General features: G+C 37.0%; 1 protein-coding gene across 9 annotated transcripts in view; it reads right to left on the minus strand.

Moving 5' to 3' along the window:
- UTRN (utrophin) overlaps nt 1–21,810 on the minus strand; it is a 497,326-nt gene that overhangs the window by 239,068 nt on the left and 236,448 nt on the right. For all 9 annotated transcript variants that reach the window (XM_025997956.2, XM_072719084.1, XM_025997957.2 and 6 more), the window contains 5 exons: nt 19,983–20,058; nt 12,210–12,424; nt 9,577–9,694; nt 6,157–6,362; nt 4,403–4,557 (listed from right to left, as the gene is read on the minus strand). In XM_025997956.2, coding sequence (XP_025853741.2) covers nt 4,403–4,557; nt 6,157–6,362; nt 9,577–9,694; nt 12,210–12,424; nt 19,983–20,058 — 770 coding nt within the window. The remainder of the gene's footprint in view (nt 1–4,402; nt 4,558–6,156; nt 6,363–9,576; nt 9,695–12,209; nt 12,425–19,982; nt 20,059–21,810) is intronic.

Here is a 21,810-nt window from a genome sequence, read left to right on the forward strand (position 1 = left end):
ATTGAGCAGCATATAGAAAACTTACAGTGAATCAATTCTTTAAGCTTTTCAATGGATACTTTCACAAGGTAATTTTGTTCTTTGGTCAATAAAATAACATTTAGCTAAAAAAAAAATATATTAAAGCACACTTTGGGGAAATGCAGTTGATTTAATGAAGAATTAGTCCCTGCAACTATACCCCACAATCTATGATCTTTTGGTGACCAGTCTTTGTTACACAGAGATTGGGTCAAACACCTTCCTCTCTCCCTTGCTCCCAATCGTCCATCTGCAATCTTTGTACGCGCCTCTGAGTAGACGAGCATTGCTAAAGAACACTGTCACAGGGCTATCTTCTCTTTATATTTATTATTATAAACCACAATTAGGAAGTCATCACTGCCTAGCAAAATTAAAGATCCCCCAGGAAGCTCTCTGCCCTGCCCACCGGGATTCTGATGTTATCTGTGATCCTACTCAAATTTCTCTAGGCCGGCCCCACCTCCAGCCTCACTGACCCCATATTCATGGAGCCTAAAGAGAGCAGACTCACTGCAGAGAATCTTCCATCTTCCTACCACATAGTGATTAATGATGTATAAGACATTACTTATAGCACAAAATTATATTATCTCATTTCCTCTACACTATTTCAACATATTAACTAAGTGTGTATATGTGTATGCATGTATGTGAGTATATGGGTATATATACATAGGCACTCTGCGCTAAACATTTCAGATCCAAATCAGGCATCCACACGTGAAAAGTTACTTTGAGCACTTTTCAACTTTCACTACACCTCAATTTACACTAAAAATTTTGTTAATTATCATTAAGAGATACAACGGGGGAAACATTTCACAGATGAGAAACAGGAGTGGTTAATGTATATAAGTTAGTTACAAATGTTAGAGATGGGACTTTTGTTGGCAGAATCTGACATAGTGGGAACTAGTTGTTTTACAGAATTAAGAATTTTCTGTATAATAAAGAACTATTATTATAAATGTATTGGTATGACATATTACACCCAAGCAGGATCTGAGGCAGCAAAAACATTAATATTTCTACAGCTAGGAACAAGCTATTTATACTAAGCAGGATAAATAAAGACTATGATAAACGTCCTCATGTCAATTCAAAGCTTTCTGTTATCAGAGCATATTGGTTTTTGGCATCAGAGATAAGGGAATGAGGCGCTGTAACTGTGAATAGCCAAATTACTTAGGCCAATTGCATTTCATACAAAACATTTCCTTTGAAAGCTGATATTAAACTTCACACATTATGCCTCAATGACAGTTTTCCATGAGCAAGTATAATAACCCTTCGCCCCCACCACCCCGAATTTGGCTGACAATGACGCATATACAGAACACAGCTAGAAGATAAGACAGCCCTCATACAAGTCCTCTCAGAGACCACTGCAGAGGGCACAGTGGTCACATATTGGAGAATGTTACATTATTCATAGTAGAGGCCCCCATATCTTTAATCAGATCTGGTTTCTAAACTCAACATAGATAAGAAACAGTAAGTAGAATGACAGATCTGAGAGGCGGGTACACAGAACAGTCACCAGCAATAGCTGACATTCTGATAACAAAGGAAGAAAACAAAATTATTTTTAAAGAATGTAAGAGCCTGACTGCACAGTCAAAAAGGTTTGGATATCAGTCTCAGCTTTGCTCTTATGAGCTGTGTGATCTTGGGTACTCCTTAATTTTCCTCTGCTTCAGTTTATTCACTGACACGGTGCTGATGAAAATGCTGCCTGTCTCTTATGGTTTGAGGATTAAATAAAATAATGCATGTGAAGAGATTAGCAGAGAGTCTGACAATGGGAAGACACCCAATAAAATTCATACCCTAAAAATAAAGCAGAAAATCTCCAAAGCATAACAGCCTGAATAAATTTACTACCAATTCTTCAGAACTCAGAGCAGTAAGAGCATTATCATAACTTAGTATAGAAAAAAAAATCATCTTGGTTATGCTACGTGACTTTGAACATGTCATTCACCTTCTCTGAGCCCAAGAGCATTAATTACATTTAGACCACGCATTCTCAATGGAGGTGAGAAGTGGTTCTTTGGTGGAGCAAGTTGAGGAGAGGTGTGGAAAAATCTACTCTTTCTATGTATAAAGCACAACTATAAAGTAGAGAAACAGATACACAGTATATCCATGGTATAAAAATTTCATGGGAGTGGGGATCTAACAAGGCTCTTTGGGGATTGATAATGTAAAAATGTTGAGAAACACTGCCTTAAATGCACTGTAAGACTATGTAAAGCTCTTAGAGTTCCTTAATTCTATCCTCACAACAATAAAGCCAAGAATTTTTTTTAAATGTTACTCATAGGTTCATATATTTTGTTTAAGGCAAGGAAAGATTTGTATATTCTAGAAAGGTCTCCAATTTAAAGAGTTAAAAATTGTAAACATCACTGTTAAAAAGACAAAATCCTCACAATACATAGAAACCCCAGCTGTCACTCATGAAAAGGATCATGTGAGCCACAGTTTTGCTTTATTTACCTTGCTTTATAGATAGTAATATACCTAAATCATGTCTAAATATTAATGTTGATGTATTTCCCCAAAAAATGCAGTAAGAAAACAGAATAAGCACAACAACTTGTAACTACCATAAAATTGGAACACTGTGCTTGTCTTAGCTCTGATAAATGAAAGATCACCTTGGAATATAATTCATTTTTAATTGCCTCTTCCATCTAATCTAACTACTGCTGTAGGCTGTCTTAAAATATTTACAAAGTAAAAGCAAAAAAAGAATTGGAGGTGCTAAAATAAAGCAGCTTCACATTCCTAAGTGATCAGTTTTTCTGGTATAGTTTACAACAAAAACAAAGCCATAATTCTTACATACAGATTTTTGGAAATACGCAGTTAAAGTATGCTTAAGGACTATCTTAGTATGAAAACTAACTGACATATAACATTGTATTAGTTTTAGGTGTAAAACAGAATGATTAAAGTATGTGTATATATTGCAAAATGATTAAGAAAATAAGTTTAGTTATTATCTATCAACCACAATGGTTACAATTTTTTTTTTCTTGTGAGGTCTTCTTTCTTTAAGATCTACTAGGTAACATTCAAATATCCAATACAGTCTTGTTAACTAAGGTCACCATGCTGTATGTTACAATCCTAGGACTTATTTATCCTGTAACAGGAAGTTTATACTTTAAAGCCATTTTTAATTCACCTTCTTACCTGCCTTAGTTTTGGGATCCTTACTATATCCAAGTAACCTGTTACAACAAAGGAAAACCATAATACTAACATGCTAGAAAGAGCAGTATTATAGCTATTTTCTGTTTCAACTACTTTGAAGTTTTGAATTTGCTACCCTAGTCTTATTTCCTCCAGAATCCTAGGTATATGTAACAGCATGTATATACACATATTTATATATATTCACATTCATATGCTGCCTCGTAATTCGTCTTTGATTTTCCCAAACATCTACTTTATAGACTCTAACTAAAAATGACATCCTAAAAACGTATAAAAGACCTCCAAGTCAAACTGTGATTAAATGCTTGGCTATACTTTAATTCCAGTAACATGTATCATAAAGTATTCTAGTATTATCCATTTTACTCACTGCAAAATAAATGTGTTTTGATATAAATTAGCTTTCAGGTAGTTACATCTGAATATATAATGGTGCGTGTGAAACCATAATTTCATTAGACACACACATTCCCCATACTATGCAGGAAGTAAACACTGTTTCCTGATGATGAATATAAATATTCTATCTTAAAGAGATGCTAACCACTGCTGATAGTTCCTTAGACCCTAGGTGTTCAAGTGACAGAAAAATCTCTCTTATAAACACATATTCTATTTTAGACTGTTCCAAATATACTGACTAGACAGGGTAATCAAAAGAAAACAAATTAGTTGAAGCCCTAAATATATGCAGTATATTTCAGAAGTCTGATGTTGGATCCCTGTGTTCTCAACTTCAACTAAGGATGACCTGGCCAAACAGCACACTATTTTAGTTATACTTAGGGATAATATTACCCTAATATTATCTGTAAATACCTAAGCAGTCCTTACCCTCAGATTACTACAGGATGCCTTCTAGGTAATGCTGGGAGGTAGAGAAAAACCAGAAAACATAAAATTATCTTTGTCAAGATTTAGACTCATTCAAGGAAAAACTCCATTGTAGAAATTCAAGTAGATAATGTATAAATAAACCTTCTGTACTAAGTGTGATAATACTAACCTAGCACAGTACAAAAATTTTTTAAAAACCAATATAATAAGATGTACTTTTAGTAGTCCCATATTTGGCCAGTTTCCATGAGAAAGCCAAAGCAATCAAATTCTTGCCTTTACATGCACTCACCTACCAGGCCCTTCATGTTACCTTTGTTTGAGGTTGATCCATGATGTTTTTAAGTACTCTGTGGTTTCCTTCACATTCCTGGTGTCATCACTACCATATTCCTCCAACAGCTTCTGCAGGACGTTATCAAACGCCATTATGATACCATCGCCAGGACCCAGTTCTTGCAGCAATATCTAAGGTGTAATTGCAGGTGTAATTGTTATATTGGGTCGCTCAGTAACTGCTTACCTAAATATTGGGTCTCCCCATTTTACATGTTTTAGACATAAGTATCAAAAGAAAAAAAGCTAATTATGGGACAAACTCTTGAACATGAGCTCAAATAAAAATAATTCTGGAAGTAAAAAGGCAAATGTCTAAGAAATGATCAGGTATACAGAAGATGCTATTAAAAGGCTGTCTTTTCCTTTTGGAGGTATTTTACTTCCTCAAACCATTTATCTTTTTCATTTGTTCTATTATATATCTGATCCTTATAGCAACAAGCATCATACAGGAATGAACTTACTATAGAATTCCTCTCTTCATGCTACCAGAAATGAAAAGAGCCAACAATACGGCAGTTTTCTGTGTCCCTGGATCACTGTGTCTGTTAACAAAGTTAACTGCTTGGGTGGATCAAGCAGCCAAACAAGCTTTTTCTTAGAGTTGTGTAAATAACTAAACTGAAGCTGAGTGTGCCTATAGGCACTGGTTTTCTACTTCTCAGAGCCTCTGGATCAAGATACTCCCCATTAAATCTAAATAACAAATAAATGTTCCTATAATGCTTTCAATAGCAACTGGCAAAAAAAATCCATCCTAAAGTCTGAGTAGAAAAGAGGTACACTATTGTTTAGAAAGGAATATTCTGAATATCTGAGGATTGAAGCGTTGATCTCACTTTTAAGTATATTCTTCTGGTTAAGTATCCTGGGGCTTTGCTGATTATTATATTTGAGTCATTTGGTGAAAACAATCAGCAGATATCATAAACACAGAAAATGATCCACAAAACCAGGACCCCTGGCCACACTTGTTTTTTAAATTGTAACCATGGAAAGTCTACATGTGTGAATTATAAAACCCTGTTCTCATGTTTTAGATTTTTTTCCCATATATTCTTTACAAATGCACACGATCATCTTAGGCCTCTGAAGGGTAAATAAATGTTACACCAAAATATAACCTAAAAACTATAACCTCCAATTTGAGAACATTTTCTATAATTATAGCAAGAATTTTAAATAGCACTTTAAAAATACCATTAATGTTCAACATCATCTTTATATTTAAACCTATCAAAAAAAAGTTACCTACTCTGACAGTAGAAATAAAACAGATTGGTTATAAAATTATTAAAAGAAACTAAACGGATTACCTGGTTCATTCAGTACAGTTGCCTCAAATGAAAATCTCAGAAAACTTCATAAATAAAAATAACCTTCAGGGTAGACATGGAAGGTAGCAAAAAAAGGAGGGTTTCAAGGATCCTGAAAATATTCTTTTTCTAGATGCTGGCTCATGGTCATGTTCCATTTGCCAAGAGTCAGTGAGCAGTGAGCAATACATCTGGTATACAGGTATACATTTCTATTTGTTACACATCCTAAAATTTTTCAAAAACCTTCCTGGTCAAATTCTTTACATAAATTTCAATGTATATTCTCAGCACTTGAGGCAACATCATGACAAGGGTCCTAAAAATTACAGTTAACAATAGAACAAAAAAAGTACATCTAACAAGCTGATAATGCCCCTAAAAACCCCTCCACAAATCAAATGAGTCTTACTTGATTATCAGAAATTTGCTTGATAAGAGGATCCCTTCGGGCTTGTTGGAGAATATAGAGCCGAGCCTCGTATTTTCTCATAAGTTCCTCAGTTTCCTCCTTGTGGTCATCCCACTGAATACTGTCTATAATCATATCTTCCAGCTGCTGCTGTCTTAACTCGACACCATGCTGAGTGCTGTCCCACTGGTTCTTCACCTTTTCCACTAGTGGAGGCATTATAAAAAATAATCCCAGTAAAAGTAATGAATAGGAAAGGGAAAAAATACCTGATACCAAATTTATCACAAGTAAAGTTATAAATAGAAAAGAAAAAGGCAAGTTGGCATGTACCTTTTAAGGGAATTTAATAAATATTGGCACACGATACAACTGATATATTTCTGAAACTCTTCTTTAAGAAGAATCCTGAATTAAATCCTATTTTAAATCCACTGAAATATCACACAATACAAATATCTACTATTTTAAATGAACAAACCAAAAATTATAAAGAAAGTGAATTCCTGTCTAATGTATTTTCACAGAACCTGGTTTGATGAAGGTAGAGTTTAACAATACTTTATAACAGAGCTTTAAGACACAGATGTAATCACTTGTCATCCTCAAAGGAGATACTCTAAGGTTGTCAAGATTTTAAAAGGAAATAATCTATATAAGAATATTTTTCATGTTTGTTTTACTCTAGCATGAAACCTCTCTAAAAGAAAGTATTTTTATATGTTTAAGAGAAACACTAAAAGCAAATCAGATTCAAGTTCTATGTACCCAGTAGTTCTTGATCATAAAAAAGTCCATATTAGCTCTTTTCCTCTTTCTTTTTTTATTGTTTCTATTTCTCATTCTTTCTTCTGTCTCCTCTCTTTTTTTCCCCTCCCTTCTCTCCTCTTCTCATTTTTAACATGGGGCTAAAGAAAGAGTGATCTAAAGAAACTTAAGTTTTTGATTAGTTACTTCATGGGCAGTTCAACATCTTGAACTGAAGCACTAATAAACAATAGCTTTGAATGACTTCATCAACCCACTGATGATAGGTAGCTAGGAAATGAAACTTCTAGAAGATGCTTTGGATGTCACACAGACTGGAGAGTGATAGTTAAATACCAGGCCAACGAGAAGTTAACTATAAAAGAACACTGCAGCTAAGTCATATTGGGACCTATTGGTAAAATTCCTGGGATAACAAAAGGATATAGCAAGCCATAAGAGTGATCAATTTAAGATTGTTCAGAACATTGAAAATTATACTTACATATAATAATTTTTTTAATTGTTCAATGAGATTATCTGTTTTAAGCTGTCTTCGGAGTTTAAACAGATTGCCTGTTTTTAATAATGCTGTCCTACTTGTCAGTTAAAAAGTTACATAAAGTGCTTATGACCAATTCTGTTACTAATAGAATCCTTTAATACTGAACAAATAAAATGAAAGACATCAAGTGAGAGCACCTATCATGGGTTTATCATTAAAAATAAGCAAATTGTTCTATTCTTTGTGAATAAGCGCTAAGAGCAGGTTATTATAGGCAGTACACTCCTGCTGAGAATATTTTTTTCATATAATGAATAATGACAAAGATTATGCAACCTCTCTGCAGATAAAAAAAAAAAGGAGAGAAAACAGAGAGGGAGTTAAATTGGAAAGGGAAGATAATTCAGAAGAAGAAAGAAAAGTCTTGTCAAAAACCTTAAAAGAAACGATGAAAGGAACTCATTCCAGAGTTCCAAAGCAGGCACAAGCAATCCATCAATTTAACAAAAACAGGGAGGGGTGTCTGGGTGGCCTAGTCAGTTGAACATCTGACTCTTGGTTTGTTTTGGCTCAGGTCATGATCTCAGGGTCATGGGATCTAGTCCCACATCATACTCCATGCCCAGCACTCAGCAGGGAATCTATTGATTCTCCCCCTCTCCTCTTACCCTTCCCCCCCCTGCTCTCTCCCTCTCAAATAAATAAATCCTTAAAAAAAAAAAAAGAAGGAGAAAGAAGAAAGATCACTTATGTAGTAAAAATAAACCAACATTGTAAGACACTAAAAGTTCTCTGCTAACTCATCTCTTGTAATAACGTTGCTGCTGCCACATTTATTTTAAAATCGAAACACACTTTTAAGAGGAGGAAGAGGTGACTTTCTTCCTTTCAGAAATATTAGACGAGGTAATAAAATACCTTCCAGTTTATATTCTGCCAAAAATATTTACTAAGTACTTAATTTGTATTGGAGGCCCAAGGGCCAGAAAGGTGAATGTTCACCATCTATGGGAGAAAAAATTAAAATAATTGTGAGATCTATAGTGACATTATGGAGGGAGAGGGCACAGCAGGAACTAAAGACAGAAAATCCTATTCACCAAGGACTATTCAAGGGTGGGAAAGACCTCACAAAGAGGGGTGACATTCTAGCTGCTGAGTAGAATTTCACCCAGGGAAAAAAGGCCAAGAGGAAAAAAAAACTATTGCAAATAATTAGGAACTTCCAGGACATTTTAAAGAATACCTACAATATAGAATGGCTACAGACAGATAGAGGGCCGTATGGGAGAGGGGATGATGAAAGCATGTGATCATCCCTACATGACGTTCTTGAGAATTGAGACTTTGTTTTATTGTCATACAGATTAAACAGATGCTCTGAAGCCAGAAAGCAAATGAAACAAGGATCTTTGCTATGGTTGTTTTGTACATTTATTTATTTTGCTCTTAAATAAATTGTTCCCAAATTAGGACCAGGCCCAATGGTACACGTGTGTTGCTCAATAAATTCTTTTTGGAATGAATTTGGAGAAGATGAGTTAAAAGACACAGCAAGATCTGGTTTTATTAATTACAATGGAAGTATGAGTTTGCATTCCAATGTTTTCTCTAACTTTTGTGTTTTGATTCCTTTAAAAGAAATTCTAACCTGGAGTGCTTGGGTGGTTCAGTAGGTTAAGCATCCCACTCTTGGTTTTGGCGTAGGTCATGATCTCAGGGTCACAGGATGGAGCCCTGCCTGGGTCTCCACCCTCAGAGTTTGCTTGAGATTCTCTCTCCTAGTCTCCCTTTGCCCCTCTCCCAACTCATATTTGCATGCACACGTGCACTCTCTCTCTCTCACTCTCTCTCCCCAAAATGAATGAATCAATCTTTTTAAAAAATTAAAAATAAAAAGAAATCCTAACTTAAAAGAAAAAACATCCAATGTACCAGTAATTACTTAAGAGTAATAATGCTAGCACTTTAAGGAATTCATAAGGGAATAGTAACAAGGTTCACAAAAAATAAAAATCAAAGGAAAACTGTGGTCATTAATAAGGTACTAAATATCAAATAATATTAATTTCTGGTTGAATAATATGTGAAAATGTGTGTGTGTGTGTGTGTGTGTGTGTTACTATCTTCAGAGGAAGAGGAAGATACATAAATTTTTTTAAACTTACACTTTTCTGTGATTGCTGTTCTCACATCTGAACTGGAAGCTTTATTTTTCAAATTCTGTGCCAATGTAAAAACATAATCAAGCTGAGGATGGCGTTGTTCTAAGTCAGACTTTGTGATCTGTTAATAAAAAATGATAATTAAGATAGATTAATAAGCCTTACCCTAAGGATACTACTAACAAAACAGAACTGGTGTGCTGACATCAAAATTGCTGTTGTCCTTTTATACAAGATAGTGAGGCATCAGCAAGATAGCAGAAAAGAGCAAGGTTTGAAGTCAAAGGTCCTGGGTTTAAAATACAGCTCTGCCACTTATCATCTGGATCACCTGGCAAGGCACTTTACTGTTTTTGTTTTCACGAAAAGAAATAACAGAAAACTTACAGCTCTGCCATATCAAGTTGGAGAAGATTTGATGAAGAAAATCCCTACGGGGGCAGCCCCAGTGGTTCAGTGGTTTAGCACTGCCTGCAGCCCAGAGTGTGATCCTGGGGACCCGGGATCGAGTCCTATGTCAGGCTCCCTGAATGGAGCCTGCTTCTCCCTCTGCCTGTGTTTCTGCCTCTCTCTCTCTCTCTCTCTCTCTCTCTGTCTCTAATGAATAAATAAATAAAAATTTTTTTTAAAAAAGAAAGAAAGAAAATCCCTTCGGAAAAATGGTCTGAAAACCTTGGCAGTGATTTCTGATGACACCTCATGTATCTGTCCTACATGAGATACAAACACAAACAAAGTCACCTACAGGAATGGTAGTGAGGCATTCAAAAAATGCTTTGGAATAATTGCAAATTAAATAATCTTAGACATGAAAAACGCTGCACTAGAGAGTTTGTCTCAGTACTAATTAACAGCGGCAAAGAGATTTTAAAAATCAGAATATAGTGTGTTTTAAGCACAGAACTGGGGATTCCTGGGTGGCTCAGCAGTTTAGCACCTGTTTTTGGCCCAGGGCGAGATCCTGGAGTCCTGGGATCAAGTCCCACATCGGGCTCCCAGTGTGGAGCCTGCTTCTCCCTCTGTCCGTGTCTGCCTCTCTCTCTTTCTCTCTCTGTGTCTCTCATGAATAAATAAATAAATAAATCTTTAAAAAAAAAAAAGCACAGAACTAATAAATAGCCATAAAGATTAGAAAATGCAATTCCCTGTAATTACAAACAGGGTAGCAAAGATTCTCTCTCAGCCCTTCCTCTTCATAAATTCACTAATTTTGCAGATTTCAATTAGCCCTGAAGTGTCAAATATTATTTCTAAGTGGATTACTCACATCTTGTAATCCTGAATCCCAGAGAGACATTTCAATGAAGGCTGATTATTTCATTCTAAATGGCCCAAGAACCTCTCAACACAACATACCCAAAACTAAATCACTCAAAACCTCATCCACAGCCCATTTCTTCTATTCCTGATTTCTGCTAATTGCAACAGCATCATCTTAGTCACTCAGAAAGGGCTCTTTTGCTTGCTTTAAGCATCTCTCACCTCCGATGTATCCTCAGCACTAAAAAGCGTCTCAGTCTTCTTCTCATCAAAGCAAAGCATTGTTTATCATCAGTCTGCAGCCACCATTAAAAAAAGAAGAAAAGGGCAAAAAGATGCTTGCCAACTAAAAGCCTAGGCCTAGCAAGTCAACAAGCTTCTTTCCAAAGTGATTTTGGACCTGTCTTTGCTCTCTGACTTCCCACTACATTTCTTTATTGCACAAATGTTGACCCAACATCCTTCACACCCCCCTACCTCATGACTTCATTCACTCTCTTCCCTACATGAAGAACATGCATTTATCTCCAGGGGTCAACATTCCACAGTCTGCCTTCCACCACTGTGAACTACCCTCCTTCCTCACCCTGGCTCCCCTAACAGGTGGCTTAGACCTATCCTCCGCTGCTCTTAGATTCTGCTTTGCTGCAGCCAACTTGTCTACCTATGTGCATTTGGTGCCTCTGCCTCACTTCAGGAATATTTGTAAACTGAGAATAAAATCAACACCCACCTCAAAAGACTGTCAAAAAAATAAATGAGATGATATATGTAAAACACTTAGAAAACCACCCAGTACAGATTCAACACCTAATAAAAGCAACAGCCGCTGTAACTATTGTACGACACATTCCCAATTTCTATCTGGTATGTTCTTTTTAGAATCCCTACACGACACATAGCCTAGAACCTAGCACACAGTGAATATCAAACATTTCTATTAGATGGCATATATATAGTGACAAAATTCTAATCAGGAGATGCTTATTTCTAAAGTCAGCAATTAAATAAGCTCATTATGAATATAAGTTGAAAAGGTGCTATAGGCAAATATCCTGCATCGCAGTAGGCATTAAATCTCACATGAATTTACATTTGTGTTAATGTGCCTCACTTGATGGTCTATCAGTTTTAGATTTTAAAATACACTGAATCTCTACTTCAAGTGGGTAAACTTCATCTCACAAAAAGACTAGAAAGGCAAGAAAAGCTTTATTCTTCGGAACTAACCAAACATAGCATGGTTGTTTGACAGATAAAGAGTTTTTTAAAGCTCATTGTCCCAGAGTTTAGGACAAACAAAGGAGATCCAAACAGATCTTGTCTGTTTCTGTGTTGTGGTATTTCCCTGACAAGTCTCTACGCTATGTACTTACTTTCATTCGGGAAACTGTCTTATTGATCTCTTCTATATCCCCGACAGTGACAATGTTGGACTTCAACATCTGGTCGATCAGGACCAGCCAGTCAGCTAGCTCTGTGATCGTTTTATCCAGATCAGCAGGAATTGAAATTTCCGAAGTACGGGGAGACTGAACAGGAATATCTGACGCAGATGATACTAGCACCACCTTTTGGACACCAGGATGAGCTGAAATTTAGAAAACATGGCAAAGTATTAATACATCAACAGGATATTATTCTGATTGTGGTGCCCTAGGGGTGATGTGTGTGTGTGTGTATTTAAATAAAATGCAGTTTAAGTAAAAAGAAAAAAATTGTAGGAAGTTTTTATTTCTTCATACTAAAATGACAATGGCATTTCCTGTAGTATCTACATATCCATGGTAGCCATAAAGCCAATTAAATCAATTAAATCATCCCACAACATTCCAGGGCAGCAAAACTCAGAAGTAAAGAACACTGACACCATGAGAAAATAAAATAAATAAAATAAAAAATAAATCAATCATAGGAAAATGAGGACCGCGCTTTTATTTTAAGATGCTTGACTTAATTATAATGTCAATTTATTCTTATTTTCTATTCTTTTCTAATTAACTTTTATAATATGAGCATGGGTCATTCTTAATAAAATTGAAAGGGGGCTTCAACTACCTCCATTTCAACCTCAAATTTTCTAATTAAGTTCTGCTTTCCAGTGTATGCTAAACTCAGGCAAAAGACCCTGAGGGCAAAGCATCCCCTGATAGCACCTGAAACAAACCTCTCAAGCAATAACAACCGCCCTGACCCAGCAAGACCCCACCAGCTTGATGACAGGGCATTCACTAACTTGACCTTCACAACCCACCTGCAGGTAACCCACCGACCTTTGTCCCACATTTTCCTAAAATAAATCTGGAAAGATTTTCAGCACCTTGGGGACAGTCTTTGAGACACTAGTCCACTGTCTTCCTGATGTTGGCCTCACTGAAATAAGTTCGTTTCTTATTTTACCACCACTAGTTTTCTCTGCCTTTGGATTTTTTCAGCGGCCAGTGGCTGAACTCATCTGTTTGGGAGCCTCCCGAACCAGGTGCCCCTGCACCTCTGGGCCCCAGCTCCAAAATCATTGTGAATACTTCTGTTATAATCTACATATATACTAACTTTTAGCTAACCCCTATCCTGCACTGCAGCTACTTAAAGTGATTCTGAAATTCTACTTCAAAAAGAATGTGCAAAAAGTTTAATGTATCTAATACTTATTAACAAATTGTTTTCCTTAACAGTCGAACATTTAGACTTCCAGCAGCAGTGTGTGGAACAGATGAAATTCCTACATCCACATGGACAATATTCTAGTTCCATGGATAAACACATCTTTCACCTTGTCTTCATTTATTGCTTTTTTGATTGTCAATGAACACTAATATTTTTATGTTTATTAACTAAATATGGTATAATTTATAACTGTGTTCTTATCAGTTGGGATGAATTCTTTTTACAGGAAAGATGAGCCTTTGCCATTGCTGAAAATAACATTTCTACTTTAGGATTTAAACTTTTTTTTCTTTTTAACATATAGATGGTAACAAACTTGCAGTGATCAAACCCATAAATTTGTCTTGAGGGAGTGTTTTCCTAGAACTTTTTAAGTTAGACTCTTGTCTTTTCTAAAGATGCGATAAATATTTTTTCTACTTTTTTTTTGTTTCTCTGGTTTGTCTTGTTTTGTTTTTAAGAATGGAAGTTTGGTTATTGCTTTTCTTTAGCTTTGAAATGAGAGCATCAAATTAATTATTAGATCTATCTGGAATCCACTTTAGCATATGGTATATTAAGTGAGACAAATAATTTTCCAAAAATATAGTCAATCTGTAAAGTAAGTGCAATTCTAATAAAAATCCCAGCTAGTTTGTGTGTAACTTGACAAAATCATATATTCAAAATCTGATTTTCAAATCAATATAGAAAAAAAAGAGAAAAAAACAAAAAACAAAAAACAAATCAAAATAGAAAAGGACCACAAACAGCCAAAACAGTTGGAGGGTTATGCCCTATCTGATATTTAGTTGTATCACTTAGCTAATAACGAATGATTAACTCATTGTTTTATGGACCCAGACATTCAAAGAGATTACTGGAAGATAAGAGCCACAGTGCATAGGTGGCAGAGAAATCTGACCTTGGCACAGATTGCATTAAAGATCAATGAGGAGAAATTTACTGGTCAATAAATGATACTGGCAAGCGTGAACACCCATAGCTGGAGCAGGAAGACGATGGTATGGAATTTGACTTCATATATACCCTGAGAGAATTAATTCTTGATGGATTAAGGACCTGAATATGAAAACTAAAACTGTACAACTGTTCGTTGAGAATATTAAAAAAAGAATCTTGGGCAGCCCTGGTGGCTCAGCGGTTTAGTGCCGCCTTCGGTCCAGGGTGTGATCCCGGGGACCTGGGATCAAATCCTGTATCAGGCTCCCTGCGTGAAGCCTGCTTCTCCCTCTGCCTGTGTCTCTGCCTCTCTCTCTCGCTCTCTCTCTGTGTGTGTGTGTGTGTCTCTCATGAATAAATAAATAAAATCTTTAAAAAAATAAAAATAAAAATAAATAAATTAATTTAAAAAAGCATATGAGTTGAAAGTATTAAAAATGCTCTAAAAACACTCACAAAGGGGAAGCTATTAATAGACCATTAATGTTAAAGAATTCTGAAAATGGCAACATTAACAAAAATGTTAGAAGCCATAGACTAAGGAAGAAGGTATTTGCAATGTACACTCTAAACAAAGAATTTGAAATCAAAATAATTTTTTAAACTCCAAAAATACCAATGGGCAATCCATGAAAGAGGAAACAAGAAAGAAATAAACATGAAAAAAAGGCTCATTCACACAAGTATCTGAGAAAATGCTAATTGAAATGAAATGCCCTATCTCTATAGGTCACAGACTCTCAAAGTAGGATCTAGGAAGCTCTAAGTACCCAGAAATCCTTCCAAGGGCTGTGGATGCCCAAATTATGATTATCATAATAAGTGATTTACATTTTCATGCTCATTCTTTTTTTTAATCATTCTCTTAATTTAAATTCAATTAACATAGAGTGTATTACTAGTTTCAGAGGTAGAGTTCAGTGATTCATCAGTCTTATAATACCCAGGGCTCATTACATTATGTGCCCTCCTTAATGTCCATCACCCAGTTATCCCATCCTCTTACCCCCTCCCCTGTAGCAAACCTCAGTTTGTTTCCTATGCCTAGGAGTCTTTTATGGTTTGTTTCTCTCTGATTTTGTCTTGTTTTATTCTTCCCTTCCTTCCCCTATGATCTTGTTTGTTTCTTAAATTCCACATATGAATGAGATCATATAATTGTCTTTTACCGATTATTTCACTTAGCATAGTACCCTCTTTTTTCCATCCATGTTGTTCCAAATGGCAATATTTTTTTTTTGATGTCTGAGTTATATTACATATCTTCTTTATCCATTTCTCTGTCAATAGATATCTGGCCTTTGTGTGTAGTTTGGCTATTGTGGACATTGCTGCTATAAGCATTGAGGTGCAGGTGCCCCTTAGGATCACTCCATTTGTATCTTTGGTGTAAATACCTAGTAGTGCAATTGCTGGGTTGCAGGATAGCTCTATTTTCAACTCTTTGAGGAACCCACATACTGTTTTCCAGAGTAGCTGCACCAGCTTACATTCCCACCAACAATGCAAGAGAGTTCCCCTTTCTTCACATCCTTGCCAACATCTGTTGTTTCTTGTGTTGTTAATTTTAGCCATTCTGACCAGCGTGAGGTGGTATTTCATTGTGGTTTTGAGTATTTTTTACTCAAGGCTACATGACATGTGATATCGTAACAGACTAAATGCAGAAGTGGAAATGAGAATCCAGGTGTCCTCTAATTTCCCAGATACTAAAAGATTTTCAAATATGTAAAGCAATGCCACTTTTCTAATTAAATTTGTTTTCGTCTTGAAAAAACTCATTTCTAACATTATATTTATAAAAAATATTATTTTTACTAACAATAAATGGATATTGCTGTTTTAAACAAATTAATACATAATTCTTCAAATTTGTTTTTTAATTAGGTAAATCTTTATAAACATAACTCACACAAGGAAAGCTCTTTGAGGGTCCTCAATAATGTTTAAAAGTGTAAAGGGGTCCTGAGAACACAATGTTTAAGTTCTGATAACATGTAGAGCAATGAGAGCCCTCCCACAGGTGGTGGAAGTGTGAACTGGAACAAGGGGTCTAGACAGTATCTAGTCAAGTAGAAGTTATCCATATTCTATGACCCAGCAATTCTACTACTATATACCCTAAAGAATACCTCACATAACAGTCTGTCCAATCTTCACTGTAACTTTCTTTATAGTTTAAAAAACTCAAAACAACCTAAACATTCATTGTTTCAAGTCTTCAAAAATCTAGTAGGGGGCCTACTGTGTACAAGGCACTCTTCTAGATGCTGCAGGTATGGGAGTACGCAAGACAAAGAGCCCACCCTCATGGAGCCTGCATTCTGGTGGGGTAAATGGACAGAGGAGATGTAGTAAAAGCAACCCAAGATGGAGAGAGACAGGATATATTTGAGATATGGTGGGCAAGGTCAGGAAAGGCCTATCTAAGGTGACATTTGAGGAGAGAACTGAATGAAGGGGAGTGTGTAGAACATGTAGAGATCTGAAAGGACATCTGAAGAAGAAAGAATAAACAGCAAGCACAGAAGCCATAAATGGAAACATTCTCAGCATGTTAGAAATAGCAAGTAGACCAATGCATTTGAAGTAGAATAAACAAAGGGAAAAGTGATAAGAAATGAAATTAGAGCGATGGGACAGCAGGCAAATCATAGTCTTCTGGCCCACAGTAAGACTTTAGCACTCATTATGGATGACGAAAGAGACAGCAAGATTGTGGTGAGCCAGGAGTGACACAATAAAATGTATGTTTATAAAGCGTGACTTAGCTGCTATCAGAATAGACTACGGAAGACTGGTAAGGCAAGAGTAGAATCAGGACAGTGAGAGACTATTCCAGAAACACAGATGAAACAGATGGTGTTCAAGACCATAGAAGTGGCTGGGATGAGACAAGGGACTAACAATTTGCTGATGGATTAGATGTTAAACACAGAGAAGTGTCGAGGGTGACTTCAAATGTATTGGCCTAAGAACTGGCTGAACCCTCTAAAGTTAAAACATGGTTAATGCCATGGGACTGGTAAGCATACTAGAAGAGAGAGTTCTGAGGACCGCTGTGGATCTGTGCGGTGGAACATTATACATCAGTTAAAATGCACAGACGAGAGCTGCATGCATCAAATATATGCCAGTAGAGAGGAGAGAAGGAGGGTAAGTAAAAAATCAAGAAAAGATGTAATCCAAAGCACAAGTGGAGGAGATGATCTTAGAAAGAAAGGGAGATCATTCTTCCATGGCATAGGAAGGAAGTACGCATAGTTTGTGAGAACAGATGTAGGTAAACCTACTTACAGGGATTCTCTGATGGGAAAAATAAGATCTTGTTGGACAAAAAGTATTTTATCTTTTAAAAATGAAAAGAGGTCATTAGTTGAGAGATGGGTAGCAAGGAGCACTCGGAAAAAAGTGCAGTAGGATTGTCTACCAGTGCTGAGCATCCATTCGAGGATGGTCAGCAAGAAGTTGGTCTGGATCAACCTCAAAAACAACATGCCAAGTGAAAGAAACACTGTATGAGAAATACCCAGACTAGGTGGTCCATGGAGACAGAACACAGGTTGGTGGTCACCACAAAATGGGGGTAGAGTGGAATGGGAAGAAAGTGCTAAATGAGTAAGAGGTTTTACTTTGGAATAATGGAAATATTTTGGAACTAGACAGAGGTTTGATGTGCACAATACTGCGAATGTACTAAGTATCACTGGATTGTTCACTTAAAAAATGGTTAATTTTAGAGCAGCAATGGTGGCTTAGCAATTTAGCGCCACCTTCAGCACAGGGCGTGATCCTGGAGACCCGGGATCGAGTCCCATGTCGGGCTCTCTACATGGAGCCTGCTTCTCCCTCTGCCTGTGTCTCTGCCTCTCTTTATTTCTGTGACTCTCATGAATGAATGAATGAATGAATGAATGAATGAATGAATAAATAATCTTTTAAAAAATGGTTAATTTTATTTTTCTAACACAATAAAAAGAAGAATAAATTGAATTAGAACACTGTGTAGGAGGAGAAGGACATACTGAAATAAGTTTCAGGTCTCTTACCTGTCCCAGGGATGAATGTCTTATTCATTACAATTTAACCTACTGGAAGGCATAGTTCTGCTATTAGCTTTTCTATACTTCTAAATGTGTATTAAAATATTCTCTGTTACTTTGTCATAATGATGTTTAAAAAGGTACGATAACCTATTGCTCTTTCATAAAATGCATCAAGTCTGTTCCCTGCAGGTATAGAATGGAGCTGTGTTTGCAAGGCAACAGTGCCCAAATGTTAATTCAAAAAGTTTTAATATAATCAACCAACCAATCAGGCCCCAGGTATTTTTTTGTGCAAGGTACTAAGAAATATAAGTAAAACAGAACACTAACTTGGCCCTTACCAAGCTTGCAACCCCAAAAAAGTTTTTTTTTAAGATTTTATTTATTTATTCATGAGCGACACAGAGAGAGAGAGAGGCAGAGCCACAGGCAGAGCGAGAAGCAGGCTCCATGCAGGGAGCCCGACATGGGACTCGATCCCAGGTCTCCAGGATCATGCCCTGGGCTGCAGGCGGCGCTAAACTGCTGCGCCACCGGGGCTGCCCTCAAAAAAGTTTTTTTTAAAAATCTTGTCACTCACCCCTTTTTCAGAATCCTAATGAGAAACAGGAGGAAGGGGAGGGAAAAGGGAAAGGGGAAGGAAGAGGGAAAAGGAGGGAAAGGATGGTGGGTGGAGGACAGGGAAAAGTGAGGCAGAGCAGAGGAATGAGAAGAAGGGAAGAAAGAGGAAAAGGAGGGGAGGGGAAGGAGAGGAAGAGGAGGAGGGAGAGAATCAGCTGGCACAGAGAAAGTGGAAAATTAGGGTTCATCACACTTGGGGGTTTGCCTGGTAACTCAACAGAAGGAGAGCAGGGCAAGGAGGTCTCGAGAGCCCACAAGGCAGTGATAAGCAGTGACCACAGTGGCTACTGGCTCAGTAGCCTGCCCTCTATTCCAGACAAAGAGATATGGAAATGAAAAAGTGAGAAAACTCTTCTTTCTCCCAATCTTAGTCATCATATCATTTGTCAGTAAATACCTTCCCTTGGATGAAGAACTCTTGTAAATCTCCATCTCCCAACTGGTTCCAAGGATATCCGTCTAAACTTTTTGTTTTCATTCATGATCAGTGTCTAATTAACACAACACCAGAACATGTTAACATAGCAGATTATAGCCAATGTCCTGAGAAACTGCAGGTCCCCAGAAGATCTTCCTCAATCCCCCATCTGACTTTCCCATTGCCTTCAGCGGCCTCTGCAAAGGAGGCCCAGGAAGGGTGAGAAGTCTTAGGTACCATGGAAAGGAATGCCTTGCACACACTAGGCAGTGACATATGTCTTGTGTTTAAAAAAAAAAAAAATTCTTTTCAAATAACTGAAAAGTAGAATAATAAATCACAATGGCATTGTGTTTTTAAATAAGTTTTTCTAACTCACATATGATACTTATAATCATAAAATTTTGTTATGCTTATAAAAAAACTTTTTGGTTAAGAAATAAACTGTATCTTACCAGCAATTCTTGTCTGAGACACAGAACAGGGTTCCTGGATGTGTTCCTTCAATGTGCTAGGCACTTCTCTGCATATCTACAGCATCAGGCCAAACAAAAAGAATACTATATAAATAAAGATGATTATATTTTTGAAAGAGGAAGTGTTATTCTAAGTGATAGTTCTGCTGCTTTTCTTCCCCCTCAACGCCTGAGCTTCTGTCTCCACCTTCATATTCACTGCAGTCTTCCCAGAGCACCCTCCTCTCCCCTGCCACCCGCCGCCACTGACTTTACTGTGAAGAGTGCCATCCAGTCCTTAGTTGGCCGAGCCCTTTGGAATATTTAATGCTATCCCTCCCCCTCCCTGGGATACTGTTAATATTCTGCAATCCTGTCTTTATGCTTACCTCTCTGATGGATCTTCTAAGCATCCTTCACCAGCTCATTCTCCTCTGCCCATCCATTAAATACTGACATTCTACAGGGTAGGATTTTTGGTCTTCTTACCCTTGACCCTGGCTTTCTCTGTGTCCTGGTTTCTAATGGTTTCATTTATCATATGGAGTCTTAAGAGGCTGAAGACTCCAAAAAATACATCTTTTAGTCCAGCTCATTTGTCTGGATATTCAGACATGTCCAATACTGAATTCATCATCCATTTTCCTGATAACCCCAACATTCACAATGCTGTCTAATGACTCTAATTGACCATTTCAGATCAGTTTTCCTGATCTGGATAGTGGCCTTTGCTCAGAGGAGTTACCTCATATCCTGATGTCCTAAGGCTATCTATCTTAGGATCACTCCATCCACTCTACTGTACAGCTATAGTGATCTTTCAAAATGTAACCTTCTTCTGATTGAAACCCATCAGTAGCTGCCCACTGCTCTCCAGGTGGTAAACTGTTCTCAAGGTGGAGCTCAATTTCCTTGTGATGCATGTTGAGGCCATTAGGATCTGGTCTCTACAAGCATCTCTTGTCCATCCACTTCACACTAAGCTACTTCCAAGACCCAAATGCACCATGCTCATTCTCTGTCTCCTCTAGACCCTTTCACTTGCTGCTTCTCCTCCCTGCCATGCCCCTTCCCCCATTATTCTTCTGACCCATACTCATTCATTCTTTATAAACTAACATGGATATGATCTCCTTCAGAAAATCTTCCATGATTACTACCCAAAGCCAGGTAAGTGCTCTATCTTTATGTCCCTATGGATATCTCTATGTTATAACTGCTTGCCTACTTGTCTCACCCACAATAAACTCTTTGGGTTAGAAGCAGTGTCATACTCTTTGCTGTATTCTTAATTCTTAAAAATGGTGCCTGGCATAAAGCAAGAGTCCCGTCAAAAACTACTGAATGAATAAATGCATGAATGAATGAAAGACCTTAGGTTAGTCTTTTCCAACAGGCATGTATCAAAATTTTCTGCACAATAAGCATTGTCTGACCTTGAATAGTCATAATTTACCTAAGTAGAGTAAATTCTACATGGAATCCTATTATAAATCCTAGTTCTGGCTTTGTCTAACACAGTGCCCCCAAATTAACCAGGGTGCCCTATTCTACACAATGTTCACTGTCATTCCTTATGTTAAAAATAGATGTGTGCTCTGATTGAATAAGCACAAGCTGAGTCTGGCATGTTTGACAGAGAGCCAACATGTCTGAACAGGAGCGTAAGGCAGAGAGAAGAGAATACGAAGTTAGGGAGAAAACAGGAAGCCAGAACATCATGGGCCTAATAAGTCACATTAAGGACTTTGGCCTTTATTCTGAGTGAGATGGAAAACACTTAGTGGGCTTTGCTCAGAGGAGTTACTTGATTTGAATTAAGTTTTAA

This window comes from Vulpes vulpes, chromosome 1 (assembly GCF_048418805.1).
Source record: "Vulpes vulpes isolate BD-2025 chromosome 1, VulVul3, whole genome shotgun sequence".
Classification (NCBI taxonomy): domain Eukaryota; kingdom Metazoa; phylum Chordata; class Mammalia; order Carnivora; family Canidae; genus Vulpes; species Vulpes vulpes.